The sequence below is a fragment of the Cardiocondyla obscurior genome, linkage group LG13, assembly GCF_019399895.1.
Source record: "Cardiocondyla obscurior isolate alpha-2009 linkage group LG13, Cobs3.1, whole genome shotgun sequence".
Classification (NCBI taxonomy): domain Eukaryota; kingdom Metazoa; phylum Arthropoda; class Insecta; order Hymenoptera; family Formicidae; genus Cardiocondyla; species Cardiocondyla obscurior.
Genome location: NC_091876.1, coordinates 707,342 through 725,814, shown reverse-complemented (window position 1 = coordinate 725,814; position 18,473 = coordinate 707,342). Strand labels below are relative to the sequence as shown.

Below are 18,473 nucleotides of genomic sequence, written 5' to 3'. Positions count from 1 at the left end.
TACCATTTTCACGATGCGTAGAATGTCGTAGATTTTTTTCTGTAGCTAAGCTAATAAATACAGGTTAGCTTAGATCGTCAAGTGTCTGCAACAGCTAATCAGAGCTCAGAGTAAAGAATTTCAATTTATCCAATGAAAGTCACTCTTCGTTGTAACGTTTCTCGACACTTTCTTCGGAATATTATCTGATATGAGTAGAAATATCTTTTTACTATCGTTCTTTGTCGCGCATATTAATTCGCTACAAATTTCCCAAGATTTATGGAAATTCCAGTTCGTATAATACAGTGCTGGCTGTGTGCGACAATTAATTTATAGCAATCATTTATCGTTAAAATGTTTTGCAAAATTTTTGCTTCAAGATGAATTAACTCACGTATGCAATCGACTGATTTATCGTGAATTGCATCACAAGTATGACCTCGTTATCATTATTACCAATCCCGGACGAACAACTTGATGGAGAAAAGAACCAGAAAAAAATGTATGTTGCACGAAGTATATTTTTTATTATTGTGACCGAGTCTTCGAGATTAGACGAGAAAGCAGAGTGATCTAAGGCTGTTCGAGAATGATAATGGCCATGACAATCGCCACATCGTTATTAATTTTAGTGTTAGGATCAATTTTGTCGTCAATATATGGACAAGACATCGGAGGTGCGTTAGTATTCTTTTTGTTAAAAATATGCGAACTCTCGTTTTGGAACGAGTACGTTCAGTGCTTATTTTATACTGGCAAGATTTTTTTTTTTTTGAAAAATACGTATTGCACAAAGACAATCTATCATTACCCAGCAAATATTAAATATTGTAATTCTTAAATTATAATTATATATGATTGAACGTTAATTCATCTTTATAATTTTCAGAGTTATGCCACGTCGATAACTCCACGGGTGTTTGCACACAATTAAAAAATTGTCAGAGAGTTCTTCAGGAATTATCGGATGGGAAAACCCCCAGGAAAACGTGCGGGTTTGTAGGCTTTGACCCAATAATATGTTGCCCATCAACAAATCTCGTAAGTCACGATGCGATTAAAATGGTGCCACAATTACCTGATGTGAATGATACGACTACCGAAGATTCAGTTCAACCTTTGACATCGACTACTTCATCGGATAAGTTGGAATCCTTCATGCATGGCTTTCCAACAAGTAAGAATTTCCTTCTGATCTATCGTGCGATAAATATAATAAATATTAAAATATCTTGTAAAATTGTTAATGCATTTTCACAATTTTTAGACCATTGCATGCAAGATAATTATTTCGGTGTATGTAAATATTTGAGTGACTGCCTGAAAGATAATTTTGAGTTATTTTATACCAGAAAAAAGTTGAGTGATTGCACAATGTTTAACGAATCTCCTGGAAAATGTTGTATATCAAAAACGAAACCAGTTAGTCAACCAGTTAGACCGACGTCGCAATTACAAACAGATGTATTAAATACCGTACGTAATTCAATGCAACCTTCGAGTGGATACGTATCGAAAATAAGTAAGTGCGCATTCGCTTTTAATCTATATTAAGATCTGTATTTAAACGTTTCTTTTTTCTCAGAGTGCATGGAAAATGTACAGGATATCTACAATTTTGTACTACTACCCAAGCCAATTTTAATGTTTGAAAAAGCTCCACTTACCTCATGTGACATTTGGAAATATAAATTCGCGATAATTAATGGCACAAAGGCTGAACATAAAGAATTTCCGCACATGGCAGCTGTTGGTTTTGGTGATTTTGATGCAATCTCATGGCTTTGTGGCGGTAGTTTAATTTCTTCTAAATTTGTTCTAACAGCGGCCCACTGCGCTTGGACATCGGAGTGGTAAGTTTTAATTTAAAATATCTTAATGACATATATCCTAATCATTCTTATAATACATAAAAACGTCCGTAGTTTGTTGCCAAAAATTATTAAATATAAAATAACTTTATTTAAGAAAGACTAAATCGTAAATAATACGTACGAAGCGCATGATTTGTAATATCGAGTTATATAAAATTGAAATAATAGATAATAATCTGATTTGTTTTAAAAAGGGGAAAAGCAAAATGGGTAAGACTCGGTGAACTGAATCTTGCGCAGGCAAGAGGCAGCGATACTTCGCAGACAATCGCCATCGATGAGAGCATAATACATCCCGATTACAAATACCCGCAACAATACCATGACATAGCCATACTGCGTCTGGAGCAAGAAGCTAATTACAATCAATTCGTCAAACCGGCATGTCTTCCAGTTGACTGGCCCGATGCAAGTGGATCTGAGAAGGCAATCGCCACTGGATGGGGTGTAACCAACTGGGGTAAGATTATTAAAAAAAATAATTTTGTTTTAATCATAAACTCTCCAGTGAGCGCGTCAAAATTTTGAGAGTATTATTTAATTTTTCAGCTAATATCAAGGGCTCGGATGATTTATTAAAGGTGATAATTAGATTGGTCTCGCATGAAAGTTGCAACGCGAGTTTTTTCGACGGCATTTCCCTGGCGCTCCCACAGGGAATTGTCGACGACTGGCAAATATGCGCGGGAGAAGACGGAAAAGATACCTGTCAGGTAACACATTATTTTTGCAAAAGAAGGCAAATTAATTGAATACGTTATTATTTAAGGGTGACAGTGGAGGACCACTCTCGATCTTCGGCACGGTCCACCAGTGTCTGTACACTGTAATTGGAATCACCAGTCTAGGAAAAGCTTGTGGCGACATCACACCTGGCGTGTACACCCGCGTTTATCATTATATTCCTTGGATAGAGAAAATTGTGTGGTCGGAATATTTTAACATATCGTCAAACATATCGTCTAACCAAAACTAATAGAACTTTTTAATTTCTGTATATTTTTTTACTATTAATACTTCTCTTTTAATTTAAATGAGTCCATTTTTTTAACATATACATTAATTTTTAATAAATAAATACATATTGTACCGAAACAATCATTTCAGTGATTTTATAGAAAAATTACGTTATACTTTATTGCCAATTAAACGTATAAGTACATACCATGTTCACGATGCGTAGACTGTCGCAGATCATTTTTTCCGTAGCTAAGCTAACAAATAAAGGTTAGCTTAGATCGTCAAGTGTCTGCAACAGCTAATCAGAGCTCAGAGTAAAGAATTTCAATTTATCCAATTAAAGTCACTCTTTGTAGTTATGTTTCTCGACACTTTCTTCGGAATATTATCTGATATGATTAGAAATATTTTTTTACTATCGTTCTTTGTCGCGCATATTAATTCGCTACAAATTTCCCAAGATTTATGGAAATTTCAATTCGTATAATACAGTGCTGGCTGTGTGCGAAAATTAATTTATAGCAATCATTTATCGTTAAAATGTTTTGCAAAATTTTTGCTTCAAGATGAATTAACTCACGTATGCAAGCGACTGATTTATCGTGAATTGCATCACAAGTATGACCTCGTTATCATTATTACCAATCTCGGACGAACAACTTGATGGAGAAAAGAACCAGAAAAAAATGTATGTTGCACGAAGTATATTTTTTATTATTGTGACCGAGTCTTCGAGATTAGACGAGAAAGCAGAGTGATCTAAGGCTGTTCGAGAATGACAATGGACATGACAATCGCCACATCGTTATTAATTTTAGTGTTAGGATCAATTTTGTCGTCAATATATGGACAAGACATCGGAGGTGCGTTAGTATTCTTTTTGTTAAAAATATGCGAACTCTCGTTTTGGAACGAGTACGTTCAGTGCTTATTTTATACTGGCAAGATTTTTTTTTTTTTTGAAAAATACGTATTGCACAAAGACAATCTATCATTACCCAGCAAATATTAAATATTGTAATTCTCAAATTATAATTATATATGATTGAACGTTAATTCATCTTTATAATTTTCAGAGTTATGCCACGTCGATAACTCCACGGGTGTTTGCACACAATTAAAAAATTGTCAGAGAGTTCTTCAGGAATTATCGGATGGGAAAACCCCCAGGAGAACGTGCGGGTTTGTAGGCTTTGACCCAATAATATGTTGCCCGTCAACAAATCTTGTAAGTCACGATGCGATTAAAATGGTGCCACAATTACCTGATGTGAATGATACGACTACCGATGATTCGGTTCAACCTTTAACATCGACTACTTCATCGGATAAGTTGGAATCCTTCATGCAAGACTTTTCAACAAGTAAGAATTTCCTTCTGCTCTATCGTGCGATAAATATAATAAATATTAAAATAACTTGTAAAATTGTTAATGCATTTTTACAATTTTTAGACCATTGCGTGCAAGATAATTATTTCGGTGTATGTAAACATTGGAGAGCAGAGTGCCTGGAAGATAATGTTGAGGTATTCAACACCAGGAGAATGTGGAGTTATTGTGAAACGGTTAACTTTGATCCTGGAAAATGTTGTATATCAAAAACGAAACCAGTTAGTCAACCAGTTAGACCGACGTCGCAATTACAAACAGATGTATTAAATACCGTACGTAATTCAATGCAACCTTCGAGTGGATACGTATCGAAAATAAGTAAGTGCGCATTCGCTTTTAATCTATATTAGGATCTGTATTTAAACGTTTCCCTTGTTTCAGAGTGCATGGAAAATGTACAGGATGTCTACAATTTGGTACTACTGCCCGAGCCAATTTTAAGCCTTGAAAATGCTGGATTTACCTTATGTGACAATTGGAAATATAGATTATCGGTAATTAATGGCATAGAGGCTAAACGGAAAGAATTTCCGCACATGGTGGCTGTCGGTTTTGGTGATTTTGATGCAATCTCATGGCTTTGTGGCGGTAGTTTAATTTCTTCTAAATTTGTTCTAACAGCGGCCCACTGCGCTTGGACATCGGAGTGGTAAGTTTTAATTTAAAATATCTTAATGACAAATATCCTAATCATTCCTATAATACATAAAAACGTCCGTAGTTTGTTGCCGAAAATTATTAAATATAAAATAACTTTATTTAAGAAAGAATAAATCGTAAATAATACGTACGAAGCGCATGGTTTGTAATATCGAGTTATATAAAATTGAAATAATAAATAATAATCTGATTTTTTTTAAAAAGGGGAAAAGCAAAATGGGTAAGACTCGGTGAACTGAATCTCGCGCAGGCAAGAGGCAGCGATACTTCGCAGACAATCGCCATCGATGAGAGCATAATACATCCCGATTACAAATACCCGCAACAATACCATGACATAGCCATACTGCGTCTGGAGCAAGAAGCTAATTACACCCAATTCGTCAGACCGGCATGTCTTCCAGTTGACTGGCCCGATGCAAGTGGATCTGAGAAGGCAATCGCCACTGGATGGGGTGTAACCAACTGGGGTAAGATTATTAAAAAAAATAATTTTGTTTTAATCATAAACTCTCCAGTGAGCGCGTCAAAATTTTGAGAGTATTATTTAATTTTTCAGCTAATATCAAGGGCTCGGACGATTTATTAAAGGTGATACTTAGATTGGTCTCGCATGAAAGTTGCAACGCGAGTTTTTTCGACGGTATTTCCCTGGCGCTCCCACAGGGAATTGTCGACGACTGGCAAATATGCGCGGGAGGAGACGGAAAAGATACCTGTCAGGTAACACATTATTTTTGCAAAAGAAGGCAAATTAATTGAATACGTTATTATTTAAGGGTGACAGTGGAGGACCACTCTCGATCTTCGGCACGGTCCACCAGTGTCTGTACACTGTAATTGGAATCACCAGTCTAGGAAAAGCTTGTGGTGACATCACACCTGGCGTGTACACCCGCGTTTATCATTATATTCCTTGGATAGAGAAAATTGTGTGGTCGGAATATTTTAACATATCGTCAAACATATCGTCTAACCAAAACTAATAGAACTTTTTAATTTCTGTATATTTTTTTACTATTAATACTTCTCTTTTAATTTAAATGAGTCCATTTTTTTTAACATATACATTAATTTTTAATAAATAAATACATATTGTACCGAAACAATCATTTCAGTGATTTTATAGAAAAATTACGTTATACTTTATTGCCAATTAAACGTATAAGTACATACCATGTTCACGATGCGTAGACTGTCGCAGATCATTTTTTCCGTAGCTAAGCTAACAAATAAACGTTAGCTTAGATCGTCAAGTGTCTGCAACAGCTAATCAGAGCTCAGAGTAAAGAATTTCAATTTATCCAATTAAAGTCACTCTTTGTTGTTATGTTTCTCGACACTTTCTTCGGAATATTATCTGATATGATTAGAAATATTTTTTTACTATCGTTCTTTGTCGCGCATATTAATTTGCTACAAATTTCCCAAGATTTATGGAAATTTCAATTCGTATAATACAGTGCTGGCTGTGTGCGAAAATTAATTTATAGCAATCAATTTATAGCAATCATTTATCGTTAAAATGTTTTGCAAAATTTTTGCTTCAAGATGAATTAACTCACGTATGCAATCGATTTTTTATAAGTGTTTTAAAAGTGACAGGTATGTGTTTTAGGTTAAAAGTTGAAATATCTTTAAAAAAATTTTTTTTGAGTCTTCTAGTTAAATTTCTGACCTAAATTTGGTTTATTTAAGTGTAGTAGAATGTTTTAAATACAATTTAATTATTCTCTTAACTGTAAATAATTTTATATTTTAGATTTTTGGTGATTGGTGTTCTGCGAGGGTCACAAAAGTTTCACTGCACTTCTACAGCTTATGAAAATAGTTCTGCGTTTTCCTCGAGTGCCCCGTTGGATTTTTTATCAAATTTGAACCTCCCTGTTGCTGCCCAAAAAGTTCCAAGGCTCTACATGGACGGGAACTATTTTTTATAAGAGTTTTAAAAGTGACAGGTATGTGTTTTAGGTTAAAAGTTAAGATATTGTTAATTAAATTATTTTCAAGATTCCAAGTTGAATTTTTAAGTTAATTTTAGTTTTGTTGAGTGTAGTAGAGTGTTCTAATAACAATTTATTATTTTTTTAAACTGTAAATAAATTTATATTTTAGTTGTCTGGTGATTTGAGTGCTGCGAGGGTCGCAGAAGTTTCACTGTGCTTGTACAGCTTGACAAATAAGTTCTGCTGATTTTTGGACGGTCCCGTTAGATTTTTTATCAATTTTGAAGCTTTTTTTTGCTGCCCAAGAAGTGCCAAGCCTGTACAACGTCGTGAACTATTTTTATTAAGGGTTTGAAAAGTGACAGGTACGTGTTATAGGTTAAAAGTAGAGTGACTCTTGAATAAATTATTTTTAGGCATTCAAGTTCAATTTTTAATTTTAATTCTGTTTTATTTAATGTAGTAGAGTGTTTTAATTACAATTTAATATTTCTCCTAACTGTAATTAAATTTATATTTCAGTTTGCTGGTGATTGGAGTACCTGGAAGGCTGCAGAATTTTTACTGTGATCTATACTTGGAGAGGGGGATTTCTACTGCTTTCTCAAGGGTCTTGTTGGCATTCCATTGCAGTTTCTATATTCTACTTTTGCCCCACAAAGTCTGAAGCTTGTATGTCAACGGAAAATATTAATAAATTAACTTATAAAAAGTGACGTGTATGTTTTATTAATTAAAATAAAAAGTGTTTAAAGTTAATGATTTTGATTGTTCTAAGTTTATTTTTTGACTCTAATTCGATTTTATTAAAGCTAGTAGAGTGCTCACGTTTTATTTAAATAATTATTTTAATTTTAAAATACATCGAGAGAGGTTAGAAAGATCGATGTTTTTTTGGCGACGCTAGCGCCAGGATCATTTGGTAGACGGACAATTTTTGAACTACCAAAATCGATAGTGATATATATATGTTACCATCGATTATGGTAGTTTCGAAAAGTTCCGTTTACCACACGTTCTTGGCGCTACCGTCGCCGGAAATACATCGATCCTTCTAACCTTGTTCGATGTTTTACTGACGTGACGCGTTTTGTTCACGTGGTTGGCAGTTTAACCGAAGATAAACTTGGATTTATTGGGTCGATTTTTTTGAGTAATTACTTGTTAAAATATTGTACATTTGAAGGATCGACCAGAAGTGCATATCAAACAGCAATTAGCTTTTTTTTTATTTTGACACCTTGTTTTTAATATAATAAAGTTGGCACAAATCCATTAATGAGATTCAGTCTAAGAGATATTTAGATTACACTGTACAAGGTTAACTTGTTCATTTTTTAAAGCACTTTCGGATTTGATGCTGTTGAATGCCGTCTTTGTGTCAAAGAAATTTATGAAGCCTTTTATATAATATTTTCTATTTCAGTAGGTTAGTATATTATGCGATTTTGTAATTATTCTTTATTAATTATATTTATGCAACATATATTATAACTTGTTAGTTACACTCGTATGATGGTAGTAATTATATTTTAAGATTATATATTATAATTTTTGTATTTTTTAAATTAAAATTATAACGTGTGTTAACGTTGATACAAATTATAATAAGAACTTCTGACAGGAAGTAATCAGTTGATGATGTGGACGTCCAGAAAGTTAGTTAAAGCTGCTGCTATTGGGACAATTGGACTGGGTACTCTGGCATCTCTCAGGGTGAACGAGTATGATATTGGTGCCATTGGGATTGTACGACTGAGTCGAGCCGCACTTGCTGTATTTGAAATAGGCCGTTATTACAAGAAGGAATTATACAATAGTAAATTAGATAAATCGTCACCTGAGTATCTGCAGCTGAAATCGAACGCTCACAAATATGGGGCACAGAAACTGTTGGAGCTTTGCTGTGCCAATAAGGGTGTGTACATCAAGGTAGGACAGCATGTGGGTGCTTTGGATTATTTGCTCCCTCATGAATATGTATACACCATGCGAGTGCTGCATAGTTCAGCACCTCAGTCTTCATTCAAGGATGTACTAACTGTGATCAAAGAAGACTTTAAGAAAGATCCGTATGAGATATTTCAGACCATTGACCCAGAACCTTTAGGCACTGCCAGTCTTGCTCAAGTACATAGGGCTGTAATGAAAAATGGCGATGTGGTGGCTGTGAAAGTACAACATCGTGCCGTTAAAAGCAATTCTTACATTGACATTAAGACTATGTCTACTTTGGTGAGCATCACATCTTTAGTGTTTCCCGATTTTAAGTTTGACTGGCTAGTAGAAGAGACAAAAAAAAATATTCCACAGGAATTAGATTTTATTCGTGAAGGCAAAAATGCCGAGAGAGTGCAAAGAATTTTTAGTGGCTGTAGATGGCTAAAAGTACCAAGAATACATTGGGACGTGTCATCGGCACGCGTGCTCACGATGGAGTTTGTGGATGGCGGGCAGGTAAATGATCTGGAATACATGCGGGTGCATCAGTTAAATCCATTTGAGGTTAGCAGTAAACTCGGTCGGCTGTACAGCCAGATGATCTTCATCGAGGGCTTTGTTCATTCAGATCCTCATCCTGGGAATATTCTGGTGCGCAATCGTGATTCTCAGGTGGAGATTGTTTTGCTGGATCACGGTCTTTACGCTGACTTGTCCGATCAATTTCGTTGGAACTACTCAAAGCTATGGCTAGCTATTCTTGACAGTGATCTATCAGCTATGAAAGAATACTGTACGCGTCTTGGTGTTGGCGATTATTACGGCTTGCTTTCGTGCATGGTGTCGGGCAGAACGTGGGAAACAATAGTAGCGGGCGTACGTAAAACTCAATACGATATACGCGAAAAGGAGATGTTTCAGCAAAACGTCCCAAATTTATTGCCACAAATCAGCACCGTACTTGACCGCGTTAATCGGCAGATGCTACTGATTCTTAAAACTAACGATCTGGTGCGCTCCATCGAGTACTCTCTACGCACTCAGTTCAGAATGTCAGCTATGATGGAAATGTCCAAGTGTTGCGTGCGTTCTGTATATGGAGAAAAATTAAAGGAATGCTCGAATGCGTGGGACAGGTGCTGGGTATCATTGACAGAGCGCTTGGTGCTTCTTAAATTGTCGTTTTATTATATGTACCTAGGCCTGATACACTTTAACTTGAACAACTCTGTCGATTCTTTATGGACAAAAGATTTTTACCCATTTTAACAAAGGTTTACGTTTAAAATTTTTTAATGTGTTTTTAATATGATTAAGTACAAATTGTTATACCGTTTAGATAGTTTATTTTCTTATTTTAAAAAAGGGTCTAATGATGTAAATAAATATACTACGTATCTCTATTTCCAACTAATGCGGTCAACTACTTAATTTGCCGAGTACATTTGTATACATATAATCTGTAAAATCTTTTTATTTGTTCTCTTTATACATTAAAATATGTAATTATATAAATTTAATTTTTTTAGTACTTTTAGCAATGATATATTACACAAATTTTACCCATTTAATGTTGAACAACAATACTGTTGCTTAACGCTAGAAGAATTAAACTATATACAATAATTATGATACTAAAACAGGATCTTTTAAATTCAATGTCTTGACGCTTAATTAATTTTATTCTTTTAGCCTTATTTATTTATTCTTTAGTTCTATATCCTTTTATTTCATATGTATTTTTTAAATTTTATATTAATATATTGTAGGTTGCGTCACCGCCGTTAGATGGCACTGGCAGTCACGTCTCGGCGTCCCAGTCACTATACCGGAGGCGGTAAGATGGCGTCGAGAGTGCGCGCGCACTGATGTAGTCGCGGAAGGTTCGGCGGCGGAGGCGGCGACGGCGGCGGCGGCGGCGGCGTCGCGGTCGCGGTCGCGTAGCGGGACGTAGGCGCAACGAGCGCGATCCGCTTCTCCACGGGGTTGACGTGCGCGTCCCCGTGTCGATTCCGTCGAGTGCCGTTGGCGTGTGTTGTGTGTGGTGAATCGCAAGAGGAAGGCCTCGGGGCACGGAGAGCACCTCCGCATCAGCGATCAGCGCGGCGATGCCAACCGGCGCGCGGCGCGTTGCGTTCGCGTGAAACTGCGACCGTGAGAGGTGTCCTATGTACAAGCTCGTCGCGAGTCCGGAGGGCACCGGCGGCGGCGGCGACGACGACGACGACGGCGGCGGCGGCGGCGGCGGCGGCGGCTGCCATGCCGCGGCGCATCATCCCCCAGCGGCGGACGGGACGAACAACGACGAAAGTGACGACTCTGCGTCATCCTGCCAGCTAGGACCCGCCGCCAAGTAAGTAAGTGAAGTCACGATTTCGTCGTCGCGAAACTCGCCGACCCCTGCGCCCCCGCGGCGCGCGCGGACGTAGACGCTCTGCGACATCGTCGGAAATGAACCCAACGCTGAAAAAAAAAGAAAAAAAAATGTATCTGCGGAGAGTGTCGCCCCGAATCTATTTTCATTTTGTCTCGCGATTTTCAATAGCGGCGAGTTTTGCGGCGATTTAAAACCGACCCCTGAAGGTTTTTCAAGTGCTTTTGTACTTGCTACATTTAATAATCGTCGGCCGGCGGCGCATTCTTCGCTCCGCGTTTTCATGCGTTTGCGAACAGCACCGCTGACGCGCGTCACATTTGTTGAATCCCTCGTTTCTCCTTTTCTCTTTGTCTATCTAAAAAATTGCTCCGTGTCTAAAGTTACTTGAATACATTTGCGTAGAGAAAAAAAAAAAAAACAAATGTATACTTATGTATATCGCGTGACATCTCGTATAACTGTTTTACATTTTTAACAAGCGCGAGAATTTCACTCCGCGATAGGGGCAGGGTTTTTGTTTCTTTCGATATTTTGCTATGATAAATTGTATAAATACATAAAAATTGAAACGCTCTAATTAGCTCCGCTGGCAATGCCATTGCGTGTTCAGGAAGTTTGCATAAATGCCAGCAATTTCGTTACGAAGATATGTATTGTAAAGATACATCTACAATGCATATACTATACTAGGCGTTCGCGGGGGACGTGACGTTGGGGGATAATGAAAGGCTTACCCAGTCAATCTTTTGCGCATGATGCACCGCCGGATTCACGGCCGCTTTTCGGCGTAAACGAAGGATCGATGCGGCTCGCTCGCGTGTCTTTTGACGATCTGGACGCAGAATCTCAATTTAGAAACGATTAACGAAACGCCGGTGAAGAAGGTCAAGGTTTTTTTTTCTTTTTTTTTTCTTTGTGCGGAAAAGAACGGACGAGCTTTATCTCGCGGGGCAAATTCATCGCTGCGCACGCCAACTATCGCGCAAACTCGTGCGTGTATCGACGCATATATGCGTTCTTTGCGCTATGTGTTTGTTATTCCATAAGTTCAACGCTTGAGTAAGGCGTCTCGCGCTTTTTGTCACGCGAACAATAAAGAGACCTGGCGATTGTCAGGTGACCGGCGCGACGTCGAAGGTCGATGACCGCGAGATGTACGCGACATTATTGAAATCTACTTCCGCTTTTGGCGTCGCGGCTGCTTCGCCCCGAAGGTGGCTGCGAAATCTCTTAATCTCCCAGCGCGTTGTTTACCCGAGCGAAACTCGACTGTTAAAAAGGTTATCGCGGATCGAGCTCTCGTTAGAAACACAATAAAATATATAAAACCTAACGATTGTCAGGTTTACTCGGACAAATTGCCGAGATCTACTTGCTAGAATGTTTTATAAATGCGGATACTTGAACCGCGACGACTCGCCTCTTTTTCATTAAATAATTCCCAGCATTAATAGCGGATAGTATTGATAAAACTGTCCGGTGGATGTTTCGGCACATTTCAACCAGTCATATCGCGCAATTATTCGGATATTAATAATTGAATTAATTAGCTTTGTGCTATTTCGTTGCGTTCTTCAAATCGCGGAAGAGTTTCTCTCTGAATTCCATTTTGTATCGCGCTTATCATGCAAATTGCGTATGCGGAGTTTGAAAGGCGGTTAACAATAGACACATTTTGATAGAATATCATGCAAGATACTTTGCAAATAAATAACGTGACATTTTAAAAACTAATAAGACGGGGTGACATTTAGAACATTGATATGGTAATTTGTTAGTTTTTGTTGGACAGTAAAATACACGTCGTTTAAATACGTTGCAGTAATGCATCTGGTCTTGAATAAAAAAAAAAAAAATTATATATGCGACGAGAGAGGAATTATTCTTTGTTTAGAAAAAAAAGAAAAAATTTAACGTGACGAAATTATTCTTCGGTTTGTGACAAATACTTGAAAAATTCGTGTTGCCCTCGTCCACGTAGGTAATATCGTAGCAACTTTTAAACGGGAGCCGATAAAAAAAAAAATTATTTCCCGCTGCGAGGATACTTGGGTTATAACACGCTCAGCTTCTATTGTAGATGATTCTCCTTTCACGAGCCATTAACGTTAATTAGCTCGTATTTCGCGCAGATCGCATTTTCCTCTCTCGTAAAAAAAAAAAAAAAAAAATTCCCTCCATCAAGCGATAAATCTCGGTATACTTTTCTGCGAGAGCGGGACGGTATTGATTTTTCAATAAACGCACGCTATTTTTTCTTCCCTCCTGTCGTGTTTCACCGACGAAATCTCGATATGCCGATGTTACATCAATGCTACTGAATATGTGTTTTCCGCATAAGGCCTCGGGGCGTTTGACGTGCAATGGTCCTTGGTAGAATTCATAAATACGGCATGCAGGATGCATAAACATGCGATGTTCCACACGTGAGATTGCACGTCGTTGCGTTCGGTGGGAATACTTGCACCTTTTTGTAGCACGTATTTATTATCTTATATACGTATATGAGCTTCTAGCGCTTTAAAATCAAAGTTAGATTCGGGAATATTTATGCTACGTAAATGATTTGATATACCTACGTTCTAATTGATTAAATTCATGCAGTTTAATATCACTGCGATTTGGTTTAAAAGAAACGTGACATTCAAATCGCCTCTAATTTTCACATTTAAGGAACATAAACTTTTTGCGGGATCGCATGTTTGTTTAATTTGACGTTTTATATAACGTGAGGAAAAATTTCATGTATGCAGTAAAAAAAAAAGAAAAATCTAATGACTACATCCCGGCTTTAAAAGCGGGATGCTCGTTTCTTTTTTGCGGACGTGAATAAAATTTGTGGTTTGAAGCTGCGCTATTATTATAATTTGTACAACGAACGTAGGAAGTTTTGAGTAAAGGTTTAAATTTAAATTTCACAGAATATCTCAATAAAAAAAAAGAAAAATGTATCAACGTAGAACGCAAGAAAGATGAATTTCAAAGAATTTGTGGATGAAACTGTAGTCTGTGCGGTCTCGAAATTAAATGCGTAGTTATTAGAGAGAAAGAATCGTGTCTGAACATTTCATTAGCGAGTATACTATTTGGATTAGTTTGCTCCAAATACGTCGTGTATCGAATGCGCCTCGCACATGCAATTTCCTTTTCTCGTGGCTACATCTATCGCGGAGCTTGCATATGTCATTTGCGACGATTCCCGGCATCTATTGATTTTCCATGTGTAAAGCTGTCCGACATGCTTCTAATTAAATCATCATTCTTGCTAAGAGGTTAATGGATAGCGTTTCGAGAAAGAAATTATACATGGGGGCGTCTGCACGTAACATTTTCTCTCCACTAGAGTGCTATTTATATTAGAAACACGGGTCTTTATGTGTTTTTTTTTTTTTTTTAAACCGATTGATATTTAAATTACAGATCATCATTAACTTGGCGTTTATTGCTCTGTATCCGTTCGCTCGTGCCGGTTTATTAAATGTAGCGACAGAGCACAATGGTTTTTCGCTAAAGAATCGGGCGGTCTTTGGTCCCCTCGCGATTTTTCGGGTGTTTTAACATTGCGAGAGAAGCTGCGTATCTATCTCATTCACAGCGATTCCCGGTATCTATCGGGGAGATGGTCTCCCTGTAGAAAGCGACTATCACGCAGCTCCGTTCTATCGATCCGCAGCAGCCAGGCATTCTGCATCTCTCCCTCCTCCCGACACACACGTACCTACATGCACGTTGTCCTGCGCTCTCTTTCTCTCAATTTCTCACCCCCGCTCTTCACCTAAACTCGACGTCGTCCCTCGATCTTCTTTCATTCGCGTTAACACTTACGTTGCATTTTTCCTCGATTCTTTCTCACTTGCAGCTCCCTAGACGAGGAAGCGATATCCTCGGTAAGTGATGCGAGTGGCGACGAGATAAACCTGTCGACGAATTACGGCGGCGATCTCTCCGTCTGTTTGACGCTTTGATATTACTCGCGACATTGTCGTTCGGTCGAGACTGGATTCTCTCACGAGCTCGCACGTGGAATTATTTCACATTGAGAGAAATATATCCGGAATCTATCTCTCCCCCCGCGTTTCACAAAAATTTTTTTTACACGTTACTTTGTCGCACGATATCCCAATAACTTGATATACCTTACAATTTTCTCGCGTCAGTCTTGAATTAGAAACAGATGTAATAAAGGTCTGATTCATTCCTCCCTGAAAAAAATCGAGTAGAAAGTATGTAAACTTAGCAGCTGCATCCTTGATAAATTTTCTCGGGAACGTCGCAGTAGCATTATGCTCGTAATATAATTCACAATTATTAAGAAACTTCTCTGGCTTGAATATTCTTCGGATTTTTACTCCAATCTGTCATGTAATGCGCAGTAAATTGTGTGAAATATTTTTTTTATTTTTAATATATATATATATATATATATATATATATATATATATATATAAAATAATAATAATAATAATTGAAAGAAGAAGAGAAAAATGGTAAAAAGTATAACGTTACGCATTTAAAAAAATTTATTTATAATAATATAAATTATTATCTATCGTAATAATACGTTGCTTATTTAACGATATAATTATTTTTATTAATAATGAAATGGATTAGAATTTATTATATTCCTCAATGATGATCAACAAGGCCTCGGGAAAGTCTTTTTTAGTTTTTTGAGCTTAGCGTGATCCACCTTTGACCCTCAGCCATTTCAAATAACTCGGGCGACGTTGTTACGCTCAAGTTGACGTTCTCGATATTTTCGTTGCTTCCAGATTCTAGAATGCAGGGTAGGTTATCTTTTTATTTATAGAAACCCACGGTGTCAACGGCCCAGACCGTTTGCCTCCGAGTCCGTGATTACTCTTAAAAGTAAGGACTTGGAGAAGAAACTTTCGCTGTTTCTCAACAGGATTTTTACTGAGAATATCTCGATTGCATTAGGTTTTTTTTTTTTCCACGTTTCGAGCGTATTTCATATCTTTTCATTGAATTGACTCGAGTTGACGACGTAATGGAAAGAACGTTTGTCCGCTGTATCAACTCGCAGTTTCTTCTTCTTCATTTCTGTATAGCTGAGAAATATGTTTTGGAATTTTTTGTACGCGGACCGTATCCCTTCGCATCAGCCGTCTAAGTAAACAATAGTATGTGTCGCCGCGTATGTCGGGCTTTACATACATATGTATATGTATTACGAGAGCGAAATTTGTAGACGGAGTCTAATTTCAGAGTCCACTGGCACACACGTCTCAAAGTACACATGTCTCGCTGGGAGGTGGTGGCCTATTTCTAGAATCTGTCACGTCTCCGGGTTCGAACTTGCGAAATTGCGCGATTTAATTCAACTTGATACGTTGTTTATAATTTAATTGCAAGATCTGTCGCATCTGAGAGTTAATGCTGCATCAAGCACGAAATCAATTCTGCGATATCGCTCGTCTGATATAACATTGTTAATTTCCTGGCAAACGAGCGATAGGGTTTGTTTCTTTTTTTTACGATTAATGCTCTTATTTAATTAATTTATAAAATTAACTTTGGATGACGGATTTAAAAATTAAAATCGTTTAAAAGTGAAAACTATCTCAAAGGTAACTCGATAATATTGTTAGAATTTTTAATACTAAAAACCTTATTTGAAAAATATTTTGCTAATCTAGGTAATTGTGTTTCGATGTAGGTACGACTAAATATTATTAATTGCAATGCTTTTCACAATTTAATAATTAAATGCTAATCCGATTACCGATGCAAATCGTTCAATTACTGTTCCGCCATAGTCCGTAAACTGAAATTAATAACGACGGGGTTAATTTAAATATAATCGGAGATGAAGGTACTGCGTATCGATAGAGTGATATCGGCGACATCGCGAGAACCACCGGCGACATGCTGTACCTCGCGTGACTGAATAGGTAAGGTATCTTTGTCTTTTGAGGAACTGTAGGTTCTGTACAGTCTTCGAAAGTGGCCCGAGTCGATGGTTCAAGGATACTGCGGAAAAACCTCGCGTTGATGAGGTGCTCTGAAAAATCGTGCGGCGGTAATTGCACAAGAAGCAGGATCGACGTAATTCTTACTTTGACCGCGCGCGATATTTCAGAAAAGCAGATCGCGAGAAGACCCCACTCGCCTCGCAAATCCCGTTCCGTTTCTTTCTTCCGAGCCCCGAATGACAGGTAATTCGTTACGCGGATGTAACGAGAGAAACTGCGCGAATTATCTCAATCGTGGACCGCGATGTTAATTCTCATTTTATTAATAAGCGTCAACAGACCGTTTGACTTTGTATCTTGCGTTACGTCTTTAACGTACAGGATTAAATTTTTTTTTTTTAATTTGAGCATTAATTTTTTTAATATCCAAGTTTAATGGAATAATTAATACTTTTCGATCTTGCGCAAGTAGAACATCGGACGCCTCCGCTTTTGCTCCGGCGAGCGGATGATAATTATCATAATGCACTCGCACTACTTCCTGCCGCTGTTCGTTCGGCGATATATGTATAGTCGCGCAGCCTGCAACTGCAGTCTCGTCCTTGTGCATCTCGGCCATGACGCGGCACATGAAGCTCGATCGAACCAACACCCACGTTCGAGCGAGAGTTCGTCCATCCTGATCGGGAATTTTTGCGCATTCTTTTACTCGTCAAATACCTCGGAATCTAGACAGTTTTTGAGCGATTTGTAATAGATGTTTACGTAACGTAAATGCTTTAATAATATGTGTAACATAAGTAGTTGAAAAAAAAAAAAAAATGTTTGGTGAAAATGTGCTTTCTCTCAATACGAAGGCAAGAAATCTCCCAGGCGTAGATGTGACTAGAACGATGAGTGTTGTATTTATTTTGAGGTGACTTACACAGAGAATTCTTTGTAACTTAGTCGCGTGCATATATTTCTCTTCAGGGTATTTCCTTCCGATAGCAAAGAAAAATGTCACCACAGCCGTGATCTATTAAAACTCGCTCGACTCAGAGATTCCTATCCTAGTCTTCGTGACGATTATTTGTCGATGACGTTTCTCCGCGTCGTACGTTTAAGACGCTGACTCGGTAATTTTTCTCATTTGTCAGAGAATATTTTACACGATAATTGTTACGTCGTGAGCAATGTATAAATAACGCGTAGCGTTTGCTACGTAAAATAAGAGTATATTACGCTGTAATATCGTGTCTCGGGTCGGCTTACTCGTATCATCAACCTCAGGCTTGTTCTAGCGTAATTAATGGCTCTATCCTGCCATGCAAGTTGGCGAACACATTAAGGCGAGGGGATAGTAATACTAGGTGTACGCGAGCGCGAAACTCGGTACTTGTTATCGCAGATCTGCCACGGGA

General features: G+C 37.7%; 3 protein-coding genes across 5 annotated transcripts in view; all 3 read left to right on the top strand.

Moving 5' to 3' along the window:
• Window positions 1-169: 169 nt before the first annotated feature.
• LOC139107733 (ovochymase-2-like) lies at window positions 170-7,528 on the top strand. Its single transcript, XM_070665546.1, has 15 exons — window positions 170-659; window positions 872-1,159; window positions 1,250-1,504; window positions 1,568-1,835; window positions 2,051-2,316; window positions 2,406-2,569; window positions 2,626-2,830; window positions 3,635-3,757; window positions 3,893-4,180; window positions 4,271-4,528; window positions 4,592-4,859; window positions 5,075-5,340; window positions 5,430-5,593; window positions 5,650-5,807; window positions 7,339-7,528. Exons 1-15 carry the CDS (start codon window positions 572-574, stop codon window positions 7,481-7,483), a joined length of 3,204 nt encoding a protein of 1,067 aa, XP_070521647.1. The 5' UTR covers window positions 170-571; the 3' UTR covers window positions 7,484-7,528.
• Window positions 7,529-7,883: 355 nt separating this feature from the next.
• Adck1 (aarF domain containing kinase 1) lies at window positions 7,884-10,167 on the top strand. Its single transcript, XM_070665041.1, has 2 exons — window positions 7,884-8,245; window positions 8,441-10,167. Exon 2 carries the CDS (start codon window positions 8,455-8,457, stop codon window positions 10,024-10,026), a length of 1,572 nt encoding a protein of 523 aa, XP_070521142.1. The 5' UTR covers window positions 7,884-8,245; window positions 8,441-8,454; the 3' UTR covers window positions 10,027-10,167.
• Window positions 10,168-10,713: 546 nt separating this feature from the next.
• LOC139107445 (uncharacterized) overlaps window positions 10,714-18,473 on the top strand; it is a 55,008-nt gene continuing 47,248 nt past the window's right edge. Inside the window, exon 1 of one of the 3 annotated variants that reach the window (XM_070665046.1) lies at window positions 10,714-11,110. In XM_070665046.1, coding sequence (XP_070521147.1) covers window positions 10,926-11,110 — 185 coding nt within the window. In that variant the 5' untranslated portion in view covers window positions 10,714-10,925. Of the gene's footprint in view, window positions 11,115-18,473 lie in introns of all 3 variants that reach the window. The other 2 variants (XM_070665048.1, XM_070665049.1) reach the window with 2 other exon arrangements.

Coding starts and splice junctions, on each gene's coding strand:
- Adck1 (XM_070665041.1), top strand. CDS start 8,455: ATGATGTGGACGTCCAGAAAGTTAGTTAAAGCTGCTGCTATTGGGACA.
- LOC139107733 (XM_070665546.1), top strand. CDS start 572: ATGATAATGGCCATGACAATCGCCACATCGTTATTAATTTTAGTGTTA. Junction 1,836..2,050: donor TGCGCTTGGACATCGGAGTG/GTAAGTTTTAAT, acceptor TGTTTTAAAAAG/GGGAAAAGCAAAATGGGTAA. Junction 2,570..2,625: donor ACGGAAAAGATACCTGTCAG/GTAACACATTAT, acceptor TTATTATTTAAG/GGTGACAGTGGAGGACCACT.